This window comes from Epargyreus clarus, unplaced genomic scaffold, assembly GCF_041222505.1.
Source record: "Epargyreus clarus isolate Ecla_fem2 unplaced genomic scaffold, WU_Ecla_fem_2.2 ptg000027l, whole genome shotgun sequence".
In the NCBI taxonomy this organism is placed as follows: domain Eukaryota; kingdom Metazoa; phylum Arthropoda; class Insecta; order Lepidoptera; family Hesperiidae; genus Epargyreus; species Epargyreus clarus.
The window spans coordinates 6,671,442-6,689,986 of NW_027332234.1; the positions used below are offsets into that span (position 1 = coordinate 6,671,442).

Genomic DNA, 18,545 nt, shown 5'->3' on the forward strand with positions numbered 1-18,545 from the left:
TCCAAATAGATTTTTTATTATTGTATCTAGTATAGTGAAGGTATAACAAAAACACTGTTTGATATTAATATTATTTTAGAAGAATTAAGACAAAGTTCAAGAGTACGGACTACGGATGCGAAAATAATTCGAATTAGAACAAATACATTTTGTTTGGGAACTGCACAAAGGTGTTTTAAGCCGAGTGTAACACGTGTTGAGCATACAAGACAACAAAGTTATCATACCAATATCGTAGGGTTGACACTTATTCTATAATTAGTTTTTGCCCGCGGCTTCGCCCGCGTTTAAAAGAAAATAATATGACATACTAACATACATAAAACTGAAAATTCGTATCTTCATTGGAATGACAGTGGCGCCATCTGGCGAAAATTGGTCGTACCAAGTCTGAAACCTTCGTGAGCTCATGGACGACAACTTTGCTAAAGATCATCATTTGATGAAATGCATAGTTTACAATTCAATCCTTACTAATATCGATTAAAATAATATCGATTTCCTAATATCGATTAAAATAATCGATATTAGTAAGGATCTCAGACTATCGATATTAGTAAGGGTCTCAGACTATCTTTGTACAAAATTTCATTAAAATCGGTTCAGTGGTTTAGGCGTGAAGAAAAGACAACCAGACAGACAGACAGGGTTAGTTTCGGATTTATAATATTAGTAAGGATTAGTAAGGATAAGGATTTTGTACATATAAAACCTTACTAATAAAGCGGACTGCCCTTGAGTAGACTTCTAGTGGTAGAGTAGAATTCTAGTAGTTAGAAATTGTCAAATTTCGATTTTCTTGTGCGAGAATTGTAAAGATTGATTTATTAGAAACTTAAATACATGCAAGCTCATTATTTAGCTCTAAGATGGTGAAAGCCATCTTAGAGCTAAATAAACAATAATAAACATTTTGGAGCCAATGATTTTCATTACGAATAGTGTCAAAAACTGTTAAAATATTTTAAAAGTCGTCACTAATATATTTTTGTATAAATTACATTACCTACCTATTTGGAAACTAAAAGCATTTAAAAATCTTTCCATTTATATTTCTGTACTTTTCCATCATAAACACCAGCCCTATAAAATCTCGTCTGCATTTGGCAGTCTTCCGGACCTAAAGTATGGGATTCTAATCACGGGCCCTAACTGTATGGTAATGATTGACTCACGCAGACCCATTGATAGCTCGCTTTAGCGTATAGCAGTTTTATAGTTTTATACGCCTCGCCTTTTCCATCTTTATGCCTCTTCCTTTATTTATTTTGTAACTCATAAAATTTAATACGGGGTTTGCGTAAGCTTATTTCAATGATGTTGCAATATTTGCAGATACGTTGAAATGCTTCGCATAAATATAAAAAGACGTACCTTGTAAAATATGATACAGTAGGACTAAATTGCTCAGAATAAAACTTTTAAAGGTGGAAGAACTCATTGTGGTCCTACTTTGGAGGCCACCTCACACCTGTTTTTGCCTAATCTAGTATTAGTGTTATGCTCTACTGTGTCCTGGTTTGAAGGATGCAGTAAGGGAGACATACAATGCGCTCCAATTTATCCTTAAGAACAGGTTCCAATTGATCCTTAAGGACAGGATCGTATTTGTGGCCGGCTTCAGATCGGAATTTAAAGGATTTGGGGTTAAATACAGATATCCACGAACTGCATGCTCGTTAGCTACTTACAAAAACGCTCAAATTAGGTATATCTAATTTCAAATGATATTACATAGTACATAACCAATACTTAATACAATATTTAAACTTAGTGCATCCTATTTTAAAAAGCGTGACAATATTATCGTGGAAACAAGATGTGATCTGAGATAAAACTCGCTCGTCTGTAAGTAACCTTTTCAGTTGCCTTTTGTTAGACAAGTGCCGTGTTGTTGCCATCACAATGATGTAAGGATCTAAAAGCTTTGAACGAGGCTTGTGGTAATTTTCATCCGTATTATTTGAGGTATGAGGAACCGTATTATTGTTTTATGTACATTACATGGACTACTTGAAATGTCGTCTTCGATTTTTAATCCGTAGTGAACAATATAAATACGAGTATCTGTTATTATTTACCATCGAAACTCATCGGTTATAAATTATAAAGGAAGAAGTATACGTGTATCCTACAGTAGTATTAATAATATAAAAAATAATCATTTTGATCCATCTTATGAAAAATAATCATCTTGCCGAGAATCAAACCTGGAACCCTCTGCAAACTAAGTGACAATTATCGTGACCTGTACACATAGATCGCCATTACTAACATAATATAGTTATAGATAATACTGTATAGGTATATTTCAATACTATTACAGTAGTATTTTTATAAACTATTATCTAAAGTCTAATTTATAATAAACATTTTATTCCAAGAAAGTTAAGAAGATTATCCGAGTTTAAAATATATTCAAGTATTCAACCAACATTAACTTGCTAAGTGACGATATACGGAGTTGAGCTACATACATATAAAAATACATCACGAATTTATTGTAATGCGTCTCTCAACTTATCATAGTAAGGTTGTATCAAAGTTTCCCTTTTAAACTAAAAGCATTGAACTACGAGTATAAGGGAACATGTATTCGAGGGCTTGCAAATAAACATTTATACGGGGACAACACTCGTGCCGAAACAAATATTCGTGTGGCGCATAAATATTTATCCAGATCGGAAATCGAAAACGTTGTGCGAAAACAATACAACTATTGTAACTAAACTTGCCCGCTTTTATACAGAGTGTTGAATGGTGTGAATAAATGGTATGCCTATTTTTGCAACCGCGAGCTAATATATACTTTTTTTAAATATAGGAGTAGCAGACGAGCATGCATTTCACCCGATGGTTTGTGGCTACTGCCGCACATGGACATCAGTAATCAACCCCAGATAGAATTAGATAGAGGTCTGTAGGCGACCTAAGGTAGGAGACCTTAGGTCGGCTACAGACGCGCCGCTACCCGTGAGGACTAACCTGGAACGCCTCAAAAAAGTATGCAAGTCTTGCTTACCACATCCTTCAAACCAGAACACATCAGCGCTTAACACTGTTGTTATGAGGCAGAAGTAGGATTGGCTGTGGTGCCGCCGTAGTCAAACCACAAAGGGTCCTACAACTTTCAAATAATATATTCTTAGTAAAGATGAGTACATACTTTCAAATACAATTAGTAAAAATCTTTTACTTTGAAATTTAACAAAGTCTTTCATTTTTTGTATATCATAATTTGTATAGTATGTAGAATTACACTCTGGTTGAACTCTTTGCAGTTCAACTACTTCGATACTATTGGTTGTTAATCGAAAGGCGGAACGAATAGGGTTTGACCGGGAGGTACCACGACAACACCTATTTCTATCGTAAGATATATATTGCCTATCGGTTTAATGCAATCTCGTTTTGTCGTAAACTATTTTTTTACATAATACCGTATTACAGATTCATGGTACGCTTTTATTTAAACTCCTTATAGTATATCTGCGTCAGTACAACTATCACCTCTATTAGGTACTACTCTCTCTACCTCATGAGAAAAGTCGATGTGTTTCAATTCAAGTGGAAGTAAGTATGAACGTTTAAAATAAGTTCTTAGAAGCAGCATCGCACCTGTGACAGACCTCAAGTAGGACCGCTGACCTATTTAAAACAGTTTGCTCGTTTAGTGCCTGCATTACACATAAAGAAGAATATGATATGCAAAAATGGAAATGACGTTTCATATACATTTTAATATAAGGCTCACGCCAGGGCCCCTGTTTGAATTTAAATTTAAATCACACATACCTATATGCTTCTAGAGATGTGAATAAATAATATTTTTAATAATAATAATTGAGTGTAAACCTAGTATTATTTACTTCGATTATGAACACTATTATGCCTGCCTAGCCTAGAATTTAGAGCAAATTCAATGATGTCCGTTTCTTTTTGTCGTAAAATTTCACTTTTGACCTTTTTTTCTCGCGCACCAAGTTAATTTATGTACGAAGCGCTAACGATGAAAAATAGTAAAAAGCGATTTTTAATTGGAACTGTTCACATTTGACTTATCGGCCCAATTAGCGTGGCTGAAAATGAAACAGTGGCGCCCTCCTGTGACACAGGTGAGCACTAACACGGTGACCCCGTTTCTCTCACAGCGGGACTCCGCCCTGCAATTGACTATAATCTCGCCATCTCACTATGAAACATTTTTGGGAAGTGCTCTCAGTGGTTGTGATTCTCAACCCTTTCAAAATCATGAACAGTAGGTAAATTCATTTCTTATACCTAAGTAAGTTTTAAGGTAGTTAATAACTATAATAGTATTTCAACTGAAGACGCTGTATTGGCATTATCAGACGAAATAAGCAGGCACTTAGATTCCGGCCGTAAATGTCTAGGTGTATTCCTAGACTTAGCAAAAGCTTTCGACTCGGTTTCCACGAATATCCTTCTTGACAAACTTTATAACTTTGGTGTAAGAGGCCTACCACACTTACTTTTTAAAGATTACCTCTCTGGCCGCCAACAACAACTTAAATTAGGTGATCACCATATTATAAGTGATATATCTCACATTGCATATGGGGTGCCACAAGGTAGTGTCCTCGGGCCTACCTTATTTCTCATCTATGTAAATGATCTATGTAACCTCAATCTCCAAAATTGCAAAATTTATTCATACGCAGACGATACCGCCCTAATATTTCATGAGGAGTCCTGGGAGAAATTAAAGGTTGTTGTGGAGGAGGGCCTTTTTCATATTTCTAATTATCTGAGATTTAACCTTTTAACACTTAACACACTAAAAACAAAATATGTACCTTTTTCAATTCGTAAATGTAACTTACCTCATACTGATTTTGATTTAAAAGTTCATACATGTGCAGATCCAAAATTTACTGACTGCGTTTGTGATAATATAATTAACGTAGATCACATAAAATATCTCGGAGTTACCATCGATCAACATCTTACCTGGAAACATCACATTCGTGCCATCAGTGATCGAATGAGAAAACTGATGTGGGTCTTCAAAAAACTGAGACAAGTAGCAAACGAAAGGCTGTTAACAACCACTTATAAAGCACTAGCGCAATCTGTTTTAGGTTATTGTATTACGGTTTGGGGTGGAGCAGCAAAGACTCATTTCTTGGCTTTGGAAAGAGCTCAAAGAGCTCTTCTTAAAGTTATCTTTAGTAAACCTGTGCGATTTTCTACCTTCGACTTATATAACTCTCATAATCTGCTTACCACCCGTCAGCTTTATATTTTGCGTTCTGTGGAAAAAGTTCATCAGCAATTACCTTACATAAGTAGTCAGGCTCACAAACGTAGAAGACCTAAAGTTTGTCATATACCAACCTGTACAACAAAATTCAAGAAAAAGCAGTATAAATGCCAGTCTGCCACTCTTTACAACATAATTGACAGCAAGTTAAACATTTACCCGTTAACTATGTCAAAGCTGAAAGAAGTCACTATACAATACTTGTTGCAACTAAACTATGATGAAACAGAACAACTGTTATAAGATATTATTTGCTTTCATTATATCAGTGCTAGTGAAATTCGGATCACATACACTCTTTCACTCACAAACACTAAGACACACCATCATACACTCACACACACACACACACACACACACACACACACACACACACATACACACGCGCTTATATGAGTTGGACATGCCTTAATTTAAGTAGTCATTATTCTTAAAACTATTTTTATATATTTTATATTTGTATACTTGATTAAATTTTGTCCTGGTGATGAGCGGGGCACCCAGTAATACGGGCTACCAACCCAGTACAGGGGCCCTTGCGCCTTGATTTGTATGTAAATGTACTTTAATCAATAAAACATTTTTTTTTTTTTTTTATTTATTTTATAGTGTTATTTCGCTAAAAGTTTTACTTAAGCAACAATTATTATATAGCTATAATTTTTTTTAATATTAGCAACATTTTTTTTTGCATTTGTACTACACAATTTATTAGCATTCGGAATATCTGTGTACGAGTTCTTGAAAGTGATATTTTAAAGAACAGTTATTGCCACAAAATTTCTATGCCTCATTTATTTAATTTTCCATAATAAGTAATAAAGGAGAAATACCTACCTACCATTTACTAAATTAACGACGATAAAATCAGGCAATAGATTAAGTAATTAATAATTACTCCCGGAATTTGAGAACCACTGCTTCAATAGATAGATAAAATCATGATAGACACGGATCATAAAATAATGTGGTTGCTTGTACTAACTTTACACTTCTTTTATTTTATTCTTAGCTTACGTTAATCCATCACTAGATATAGGCAAGTCGCTTTTTCATTTGTCATACGAAGATAGCCTTAAAATTCTACCAGATAATATACAGCTTTAGTCCGCGTAAAACTGCTAGTCCGCTCTGAATATAAAAATGAATTGCGTCGCCATAGTAAATTGTATGACTACACCTGCTCGCAACAACTTTAGAGCGGACTAGCAGTTTGACGCGACTATACATTAATATTATTCATTCATTTAAACTATACACGCTGTATATTTTCCAATATATAAAAATACTTACGTTTATTAATATTACTGATAATATTCATCTTATATTGCGATATGAGAAAAATAAATTAGGATATTAAAGTTGCGAATATTACATTTAACGACTCCCTATATTAATAGGGAACTCCCCTAAGCGTCATAGTGTTTCGTTAGATGTTATTAACTATTATAACGGTGTTTGATCTGTAGATAAGCTAACCGTTCATCGAGGGTCGGAATAACTCGAAAGCATTTTAACGCCTCACTGAGTGGAAGTTTTTTCTCATGTATTAAGATACGTTTTTTCATACGGTTCAAGTGCTGGTTTAACTTTATTGCCGGTTTGAAACGAGTTCTCGTTAAGCTTGTTTATGATTTAGGTAAAGTGGTTTTAAAAAATATTTCAGTAAAAACTTCTCCTATTTGTAACTTAGGAAATGCGTTTCTTTTTCGAATTGTGTAGTTACTAGCCCTAGCGGCCTCCTCAGCTTCACTGGGTTGTTGGCGAGCTTAAAGCTCAGCCAGGACTAGAAGACTATGGTTTAGAGAGGAAGAATAGTTTTGGTCATCGTTGCTGGTTCCCTCTAAGGGAAGTCCGTACTCTAGAACTAATATACTCTTTGAACTAATATATTAATAATGGTCTTTATGTAGGCATCCTTAAATCAAACACAATTACAAACATATAAATCCACGTACACACATAATTATGTTTTGGTTGTAGTTGCGCGAAACTACTAACAGTTGTTACCATAAATAATTATTAACGTTGCATGTACGTAGGTGCTTAAGTTAGTAAATAAATCATCTAAAAGATAGATCGTTTATATGATCTGAAGTGAAACATTTTAGCCACGGAGTGACTGTTTTACACGGCTTTGCAGTTAAAACGTGTCACGTGTATATGTCGTGACGGACCGGTATGTTGTGACAGTTTAACTAAAAGGATTATCATGATATTCGTTTTTCTTTTAAAGCTTGACGTTTCTATGACATTAATCGCTCGAACGCTTTGTCACCTTGTTGCATAAGCTGCATGCATCTGAACCTTTGAAGTGCAGTATACAATGTAGGACATTAGTATGCGTCGCGGGCTGAAGAGGCGAGTAGCATCAGTAAGCGGGCTGGGTGACTAAGCGCCGATAAACGATGCCCTCTGCTCTCTGGGAATTCTGTAAAGAGTTACTTTACCTTTGAACATTAAGAATAGGACGTTAGCGACATCCTTCCTTTGCTATCCAACTACTGAGCATGGGTCAACTCAAAGAAATAAGGGTCAAAGCAACCCTTTTTATGCCCCACTACTGGCAAGGGCCTTCGCATCGCTATTGAAAGAATTCTGAATTCCGCCATCGAAAAGTCAAGTGTCGATAAACGTTATCTGTGAAAAAAATATTGTCAGGAAACCTGTATCTGAAAATTTTCCATATTTTTTTTCAAAAGTCACCATCGTCAACTCATTATACCCCATTGCTAAGCATGGGTTCCCTGTCAAAATGCAAAGCATACTTTTATAAGTAAGTGTAACTTTCTAGATCCAGTAAACTTTTTTTAAACTTCAAAGATCTCTCTGGGGCATACGTACCTAATATTTTCTGAGGATGTTCTTCTTTACCGTTAAAGCAAGGGATAATGAATATAAAAGATCTAAAGCCTATTAATTCGTACTTGACTAGCGTGATGGACAATAGCCTTAAGTTTATATTTTAAACCCTGGCCATTCCGAGAGGTGAACGAGCCCACCCGTAGTAATAATGCAGAATTACGAAGTCGAAAATGCCATATAAGTCAAATAAATAATACTACTACATTACTTTGAATTATTTTACTACTGGGCAATAGGATTATTTTACAGTTCCAATGCGCAGTCGTGACCCCTGATCTCTCAGAATATATTACTGCTTCGTGTAGAAACAACGTGTACCGCAAAAGATTTTACTTTCAAAGGAATCTCTGCTAGACTCTCACCAACAGTTATTGCCTACTTTGAAATTTTCACACATGAAACTTCCACTCTAAAATATGAGGTACGTTAGAAAATTGATAAACATAGTGCTTTTACTAACTCAAATGGAAATAATCACGGTAAAGATGAAAAACCATGAAAAAATCCATTTTATCAGCGCCTTTATTAGAAGTAAATTAAAAAAAGAAGGTCTGTCATTCACACTTGCCCAGCGCGGTGGACTATGGCTTAAATCTCCCTCACTCTGAGAGGAAAGCCGTGCCCAGCAGTGGGTTGGATGAGGTTGGAATGGATTCGCAAACGAACAAGTCCGATTGTCTAAGTGGAAGTTGTCCACGTGAATCATTTGTCAAAGTGCTCAAAGCCAAATTAGTTCAAGTAGGTATACCAAATATCGGAAATAGTTATGCTGATCCTTATGAAGATTAATTTTATTATCTTTTATATTTCCATATAGAGTAAAATTAAACCTTTTAAGAGGTCCACTGCCTCCGTGATGTTGACTGGATTGAGCAGAAAGGGGGGTAGATCATCATCATCCCCGGAGTAGACCAAGGGGGTTACTACCATCTCTTAACACAATATTATTATAATCATACTTTTACTTTTTTGCAGGAAATTTAACTTTTTAAGCAAAATATGACGATTTCAGTTAGTTTTATACAATGGATAAGCGAAAAATTAATAAGGGTTTAAGTTTGTTCAACTGTGTATGACGGAATATTTTACTGTTTTAAGGAGGAAATAAAACTTTCTTGAACTATGATGGTTTTTAAAAGATAGTGGTAGGCTTCCTGGTCTATGAGATTCATCTTCCTAATTAGTATTATAGTACTAAGACCACTTATAATGAATATTACCGGAACACGACCTCAACTGCACGGGAAATGCCATTATCAAACTATTTACTTCAATGCCGTGTTGTTATATGATAGTAGTAAAAACTAGTTCCAAAAAGTATCTTGTATCTAGTAAAGTAATAAAACATGAAATTAACTAAAAGGTGTTTCGGAGTGTTCTAGATAAACGTCTTATACTGTATTGTCCACTTTTATTCGACTATTCACATGCCCATCGATGTCAAAATTGAAGTGAATTTGAAATAATTTGAGGTTCGTGTTCAGAGGCGTTATTGCGTAATTGTTTGCCTTCATGTCTACGTTCTCGTTAGTGTGATAAGGCATCCATACACTTGGCACTATATTTTATTGCTCAAATAAAACAATTTTGTAATTGACATAAGAACTCATAAAGACTTTTCTTTTTAGGTATTGGTCGTATAGTTTACGTTTAACATTTGCATCACATAAAAATATAGCTAAGAAAATTTTAGTTAAATAAATAACATGTTTTATAATTACCATTTATTTATCTTTTACCCATTTATTGATCTTTTAAACCTGCCGCTTCGATATATCCTTGAGATGTTTCAGGAATATTAAATAAATAATGGCTGACATTAAACTTTTATTTTACATAAGAACCATGAATAAGTCCATCACAGCGCTACATTGTGTCTTATCATATAGATACTTCCTGAGTGCTTAAAGAGAGATGATGCATGGATTTTGTTTATTGAACATGATATTCCAATAAATTGTCTGAAATGATTGTAATAATCACAACTTTATAAATTCTATTAGTCTGATATTAGGCCATAAAATACATTTCAAATGAGACCTAAATATTTGTATCATTTTCCCATTAGTATTAAATATTAATATAACTTATAACTATTCAATAATATTTACGTGACACTATATTTACCTTTTTATTTTATTTTACAGAAATACGTGACACGCTAGGTATCAATTTCAATAAAAATAAAATAATACTCATGGTAGCTTACAATATAAATACCTGTATAATAACATAAAAAGTGTGATAAAAATCTATAGATTTCTAATACACCTTACCGCGTATATCATAAAACTAAAAAAGCTTAAGCTTATTAGCATTGAGTAATAATTTACCTAAAAACAGAATTCCAACGAAAATAAATTCAAACGTATTGTGTACACGTGCGATGCGCCGGCACAGTTGCATCGCATCCCGCGTGCGCCTGAGCGGCCAATCAAGGGGCTTCTATGTCTCACTCGCAGTCAGTCGTATCCCGACCGGCGTCGAGAGTTGACGTGTCGGTTTTCGTTATGATAATTCTACGTGTTTCCGACGATCCAAAAAATAATCGTTGACACTGAAAAATGTTCTTTCTAGTGGAAATGTGCTTCTCTGTATCGACTTTTCAGTGCTGATAGATTGTTCAAAACTTTCTGTTCAGTTTGTTTGTGCTTTCTGGATTATTTACTATGGTGATCGTCAGCGTTTTTAACAGGTTTGAAAAGTTACTTATTGATTTTTCTTTCTTGCATGTTACTTTTTACTGAATTAACGTTGAATCCGTCATAAATATTATTGTTCGAGTGTTAACTTGAATATATTTAACGCATATGTTTGTATATAATATTTATCGATTTATCACAACACTTCGACTGATTTATAAAAAAAATGTATTGCACTATATTTTTACTGATAATGAATGCAGACGTTACACTTTTCGTTACGTTTGATTTCGTTTATAATGTAGGATACATACATAGAGTTATGTATTAGGTCATATAACTGATAGGAACAGTTCCAGTGATTACAAATTACATTTGTTTTTGCGTTAATTACGAACATTTACGGCTACCCGAATGTTCTGCTGGTTAATTTTCTTTCTATGTACTTGGAAAAAGTCAACTGTCATGTATTATACCTTATGTTATGTGGACAGTCGCAGTGTCATGGATTTACTAAGACCAAATAAACTAGTCTTACCTGATATAGACACACACAAACATGCCTAACTAAATTAATGCAAATTTTATAAAGAAATATCCCGTAGTAAACAAAGGGAATTGGGAGGTACAAATAATTGCAATAAAATAACAATATGCAAAACCTTTTTATATAAGTACCTACTGCTGCGCACACGTCTCTCCTCACAATTGAGGAAGCGTAGGGCCATAGTGCACCACGCTGCTTCATTGTAGATTGGTGGAAGAAGGTACCAGTTAGTAGTCAATGCGTATAAGTTGGATTCTTATTTACCATAATCATTATGCCTTTGACGTGGTTTATGATAGATATGCAAAGGTTTTAACTAAGACCGTAAGATTACGTATCCTTCTAAGATCGGAACACCCATCAACTTGACCGCGGTCTAACTTTGTAGATCAGTTACAATAGAGGACGCGCGCTTCGCATAAAAGCAAGAACTTAAGTTTCATACAAGTCATAAATAGGTGTGACATAATTACCCTTTTTATTTTCTTGAATAGAGGTGGTACACAAATAGCAATGGAATGAATGTGAATAGTAACCAGTTTCAAATTAGTATTACAAGTTGTACATTTAGCTATGAAGTAAGCACCTATTGTAAATCTTTTCTACAAGATATCGATCAATCAGTCAAGTTTGGTGTTGCATATTATTTATTAATGCATAACAAGTTTTAATTAAATGATATTTGTATTTAAAGGTCAATTTAAACTCTATTGCTAACTGATCGATAAAATGTACCATGGTTATCTTTAACTATGGTACCAGATTGGTGTGGAATATAAAAAAAGCATGCAACCTAATGATTCGAACCATCTGTCATCGCGGCAAGGGCATGGTCGGCGAACCCCCTGCAAACAATAAACCATTAAATGACAGATATCATTAACACATCATCGTTTGTTCGGGGTGATGTATTTTTTGTTTGAATATCTGGTTATGATTATTCGTGTTACAGGATGCCGAGAGTTTTGATGAACTTTTTGGTATAAACTTTAAATAGTCTACAGTAAAATTTGCTAGTATCTACAGTAAAATTGTAAGGAAGCACACATGTATATTAGTCATAGATTTTATTGGCACAATGATTATCATGCCGCTGCGAGGGTCCGGGATTGAAATTCGGTTATACAGAAGTGTAAATGATTAATTTAGATGTTTGCAGAACATGCTATACGAAATTGTGGTGTTGTCTATGATTGCGGAAAACATTTCATGTTTAATATTTGTTCTTTTTGGCAGATTTAAAAGGCAAAATAATACATCTTTATATGAACTGCTACTATCTACTTTTTTTAAACGTAATATTTACTCTGCATGTATTTAGATCCATAGGTTCAAAATTGAAATTAATCTAGATAAAAAATATTATATCTACACGTAAATTAACTATTATCATTTTTTTAATTATAGCTAAGTACCCACCGCCTTAAAAACACTTGATAAAAATTTAAAACAAAAAATGTCACTTTCTTTTCCTCTTATTCCCAAGCGTTGTCAACGGTTTTCGATTTGGCACGGTAGCTTACTAACCAATATTCTGCGACACCTGTCAACACTTTCGTGTTGTACATCCGTCTCGTTCTTCCGTAACCTGCTTGTATAATGCGGTCACACTCTAACGCGTGCTATACTGTTCTTTATTCAGTTGCCTTTTTTCTCCCATTCGCGGTCTACCTCTTCCTCTTTACTGGAGTAATTTAGAAATGAATAAATCATTATCGCTACCAGTGCATCGTTATTAGGAGCGTGCTTATTTGGTTTAGAGTTACAATTTGATTGGCAGGAACTAAGTGGGTGTTTAGGCTCGTTTCCGATTACGCACGCGAAATGGAAACTGACTGATCTTTGAATATGCATGTGCACGCGGTCCAGCTGTGCTCACTTCCATGCATAAATGTTCGCTCTCAGGACTATTGAGTGTTTGGTTTTCGGTCCCTCGCACCGTGTCATAGATACCCGCCATTAGCGGCCCAATGTAAACACTTTCAAGCACTTGATTGATTAGCCGTCTCAAGTCAACAACCCGGCTCATGTCTTCACTTATATCCATCCCAGTTACTTTACGTAATTAAGGTTTCGTAGATTGATACATAGTTGTTATTCTTAAGACTACATTATCATTTTCTATTTTAACGGTGGAACTAAATTCATTTTCAGTCGTAAAACTTTTATTACTTGAAACAGGTTGTTGTTATAATAGATATAAAACTTTTTAAACAATAAATTCAATAATATACCTACATTATACATCTGCGATAAAGTGTTCAAATGGTGATAGGCAATTGATAATCAGTGAGCTGATTAACTATCGCCAATATTATATGACATCATAACACAAGATTTTATTAAAATAACTTTTTGTTAAAAATTTAAATCGTGAAAAATGTTGACAATTCCTCCTAGTCTTGTTTTGGTTGAGATTTACGAGGTAGGTTTAAATTGCGCAAGTAAACTCCCACACCGGTGACCTTACAGAAGCTCCATAGAAATATTAACATGATCTCAATTATAGATGTTAACCTAAAAACCGAATAAGCTAAATAAAGATTCCCATATCACATTACCATTCTCTAACAACGTAATTTGCGGTACTCGTGTTAATTAGAAGAATAATGAGAGAATCTCATATGAAATAGATAATTGAAATGATTTATGAGACGGCTCCTTGTGATGAAGGAGTGGAAATGTTAATTATTCACGAAGCGCTTTAGGTTATAAATGGGCTTTATGTTAATACAAACAAGTTAATAGATTCTCCCAGATCCGGTTATGTGTCATCCGGAAAAGATGCAACTTGGTATTTTTATAAATAGTTAGTTCTTTTGAACGAAAATATGCAGCTGTGTAAGAAATATGATCAAATACTGTAACTTTCAATCTAATAGCTATTTTACCTGTCTGTTTCTTTCTTGTACTTATAGATTTTTATCTGATTTTACGACAATTTTTTAAAACGGAAACAACTGAATTTAAAAAACTGAATACTTTAGATGTAATGTTGGAATTCAATCAAAGCAATTGATCAACATTATATAATAGTTAAGATAATTACTAGTAGTATGTCTAACTAAATAATGCATTTGACATTTTTCTGGTCACTTTTACCAAACGAGATCTAGGAACAGCTAACAATGTTTCGTGACATTGTTTTAAAGTATTCTAATATGGCGCAGAGAAAAAACCAAACGCGCGCCTAAAAACTTCAACAGCTTCAAAAATTTAATAAAGCATGGTCATATTATACAGTATATATAAATACAATTATGACAATATAACAAAGTGGACATGAAATAATCATCTGGTCAGTAAAGTTACTTTTACTTTCTAACTGCAGTTTACATGTCAATAAACTTCGGAGTGACGTTTTATTCTCGTTTACTTTGAATCGAACAATATAAAATTTACAAAGATGGCGTGATGACGATGACTTTCCCTTACAATTAGCCTTTATAGACGCATATTTCACGCTCTTGTTTCTACACTCTCCTCGGCAAATATATCATAATAACTAGGTATCTAGCGTGGAAAATGTTAATCGACTAATCATTTGGCATAACGAGCACATATGACTAATATAATTGCTTTCGCAGAAAAAGCATCTAACGATCTGCCTTCCGTAGCACGGCATATTCAAATGAATCTTATCTATTAGATATACTAAGTACATCATAAATTTGAAGCTCCAGTAGTTTTTACTCTCTCACTTCATTGTGTTCACGTGATTTTACTACTTTCATTACGCGTTAAATAACAAGTTGTATTTCATGCTATTTTATTAATTTATAAGTTGGCAAGAATCTAAATTATCTCGTAATTAAGATAAACGATTGTAAAACAATTTAACTTTGAAGACGAACAGTTTGATTATCCTCAGAAATTTCTCATTACATTGACATATTTTACCTGATTGGCGTGAAATAAAACGAACAGAATTGAAATGAATTAAATGACTACACTTACTATGTATGCTGCTATAAAAAATAGTTTATCCAATCACATTTGTTAATATATCTGGATCATTTGATGAAATTGTTAAGGTTGACTAAAATGTATCAAACCAGCTCGTGTCATATACGAATTATAAACAATCAATTCAATATTCATAAGTTGGAACAAAGTCGTTTGATTTTGAATCTTCCCGTGACATTCAATGGTCGCACGACTTCCATTAATTGGTGGCAATTTCGCAAAGTGGAACGAAGTCTACTTTCAACAAAGGTATGAGTCCCTATGGGCTTGCCATAGATTATACTACGCTCATTAAGCAAATGTACCTTACGATTAATATTCTATTGCACATTTAATAGCAAGTAACAAGACAAACGACTGAAGATTGAAATCAAATGTTAAACTGGTAATAAATCAGCATTATCAACTCATTATTGTCCCACTGCTGGGCACGGGTCTCCTCTCAGAATGAGAAGAGTTAGGCCATAGTCCACCGCGCTGACTAAGCGCGGATTGATATACTTCACATACCTTTGAGATTTTTTTTATAAATCTTTGTTTTCCTTGACCGTTTAAGCAAGTAATAATTAATTTCTAATACGCACACAATTATGAAAAATTAGAGTTGCGTGCTGGGATTTGAACCTCTGACCCCTCGATCGAGATACAGAGTTTCTTAGCCACTAGGCTATCACTGCCGGTAATAAAATCATAGTGCAATTTACTGTGATTGTTGTAAGTAGTTAGTTCTTAAACAGCGTCGTAAGTGTCATCTAATGTAGTGATCGTGATAGTATTGTGTCCGATGAAGAGATCGATGGCAGTGAAAGTGGATACAGTTCTTGTATTAAGCTTATGATTTGTGAGTAATTTGTCGCCGTATTAACTTTCTAAGCACTACGATTATATTTCAAAGCATGGCAAATATATTGAGCTTGCATAGACAGTTAAACGAAATCATAACTCCAACAGTCTACGTCCGATGAACCATATTATGCGTACTATTTTTTATACTTTACTAATATTTAAGCATTTATTTTACTAAGGAAGCTCACATTATGTATTTTTACCCTACAGTTTTCTGTTTACTTAAAACCGTCTGACTGCACTAGATTTAGATTGAGCTAAGCATTGAGAAAAACTAGAACTATGTAAGACTAAATAACTTAACCTAACAAAAGTGAAAAATAAGCAGGATATAAAACTTATTACAAAAGGTCTTAATGCTACAAAAAAATCTGGATCGTTAAGTGCAATAGTCGACCTCGAGCTAAGGACTGACCTGCGGATGACGTAAGCTTTATCATTCAGTTAATAAAGCTGATATCTCCATAAATTAATTGAAAGGAAATGAGGTATGAGCACTTTGAGAGGTAAATATGCCCGTGGGCGAAGACACTACGTGATTCATTGCGGACTGACGTCCCACTCTCAAATCTGAGAATGGACAAACGGCGATGTGATTTATTGAAGTCTTTAAAAGGTCTCTATACCATACAGCTTTATCATTACGAATTATTATAATGAGTGCTATTATTTGAACAAACATAAACAGTAATAAGACATGCTGTACACCTACTGGTGAAAAGTAAATTATTATGTAGCTTAACATAAATCCATCCCATTATTGAAATTTAGTAGATCGGCTTTATCTTAAATTTAATTCACATCTAGATCAGAAACCACGTTTGTATTAATGACAAATAACAAACAAACAGTTATCGAAAATTCATAAATGAGCATCGAATATCGTGCAATGAAGCAAATATGTAGAAGATTATTTTCTATTACATACAACACGTAATGTTCACGGAGTTTTCAACATAATTCATACAAATATATTTTAATTGTTGTTAATTAAACTGTTCAAATTCATTTGTCTTTGTCATCGTCTACGAGTCAATGAAAGGAATTTAGTATTTATCTTATGCGTTTTGTTATTATTTGTTAATAAACATCGGCATTCACTACTGTTTGTTATTTCGGCGTTTCATTTATCAACACTAACCGCGGGTCAAATACGCTTGGTATTATTTTTTGCAAACAATTATTCACGCATGTCACACGAACAATCAATAATCGCCATAATCGTAAATCCATCGTTACGAGTAAGAAAAATAGAGAACTAACGGCATGAATACGCAAAAATGCCCCCAATTCAATATCCGATCAAAAATTGGACTAACAATAACTCGTCGTATAGGCTATTGTGTATACCATCTGTCATGGAGGGATCCAGCTATTCTCGACAATACTGGGTTAGCTGTATATATCCGCCTTTCGTCAATTGCACAGATTTCGCCTCGTTTTATCACAAACAAACCAATAAGCAATAATTTTGCCTTGCGCACGCGTCTGCATAGAAAGTAATATAGCCATTATCAAATTCAATACAACTTTTTTTGGTCCTGAACGATATTCCCCGCAATCGGATAAGTTTATTTATTAGTGCAGCAGTAAAATTGTTATAAGGGGTAGAATTTACGAGCCAGTTTATTTCGTTGTGAGCGGGGATCTGCGCCGAGTTGTCAGTCAATGTACCCTTTGTTAGTTGCTCGTTAATCTTAGGGTTGTCGAACGGTTTCATTACCACGCTACATCCATTGAAAATTACTTTCTTTTGATGCTCGATTATAAAGTATTCTAGATATAATACTTTTATAGCCATCGTCAGCTCATAAGTACTAAAATAATGATTTCGGAGTAATGGCTCAAATATAATTAAGAAAAAGTGATTTAGATAATGAATCCTAGTCATGTAATTACAATTAAATTCGCGTGTCATAACAAATTAAATTTTTCTTGGTAACATGCTCATAACAATAAAGGTATAGAATATCTTATAACACAATATTTTTTGTTAAGTAATAAATGTAATAAGTATCTTGTTGTATTCGATCTGATATATTTTTTGTTGTCAGCTATGACTGGCGTGGGTTAAAATTAATAGCAATGAGAAGACAAAATCAAATAAATCATTATCGATACATTTGCGACGTGGTTATAAGAATTTTAAAATCCCATTTGATATTGATGTAGACAAATTATTTTGGAATGTAATATTGTATGATGTAAACGTTAATCAATTTATAGGTATTAGTATAGAATTGTTTTTAGAAGGAATTTTAGTATTGACAATTAAAAAAAATATTATTGATCTCATTTACTCTTTGTATCTTAATCATTTTTTTACTTTGACACGTACATACAGTAATAAAGTCACTTTATCATCTGTATCTGCGACAGCCTCTTGAACAATGTT

At 33.9% G+C, this 18,545-nt stretch overlaps 1 protein-coding gene across 5 annotated transcripts in view; it reads left to right on the forward strand.

The window, feature by feature from the left end:
• The window catches only part of RapGAP1 (Rap GTPase activating protein 1), a 383,574-nt gene that overhangs the window by 165,472 nt on the left and 199,557 nt on the right, over window positions 1-18,545 (forward strand). For 4 of the 5 annotated variants that reach the window (XM_073088857.1, XM_073088860.1, XM_073088861.1 and 1 more), the window contains exon 1: window positions 10,590-10,844. The exons of the other annotated variant lie outside the window; for it this stretch is intronic. Coding sequence is in view for 1 of the 4 variants with exons in the window: in XM_073088863.1 (XP_072944964.1) it covers window positions 10,819-10,844 (26 nt within the window). In the remaining 3 variants the exon portion in view is untranslated. Of the gene's footprint in view, window positions 1-10,589; window positions 10,845-18,545 lie in introns of those variants that run through there. 5 annotated transcript variants of the gene reach the window in all.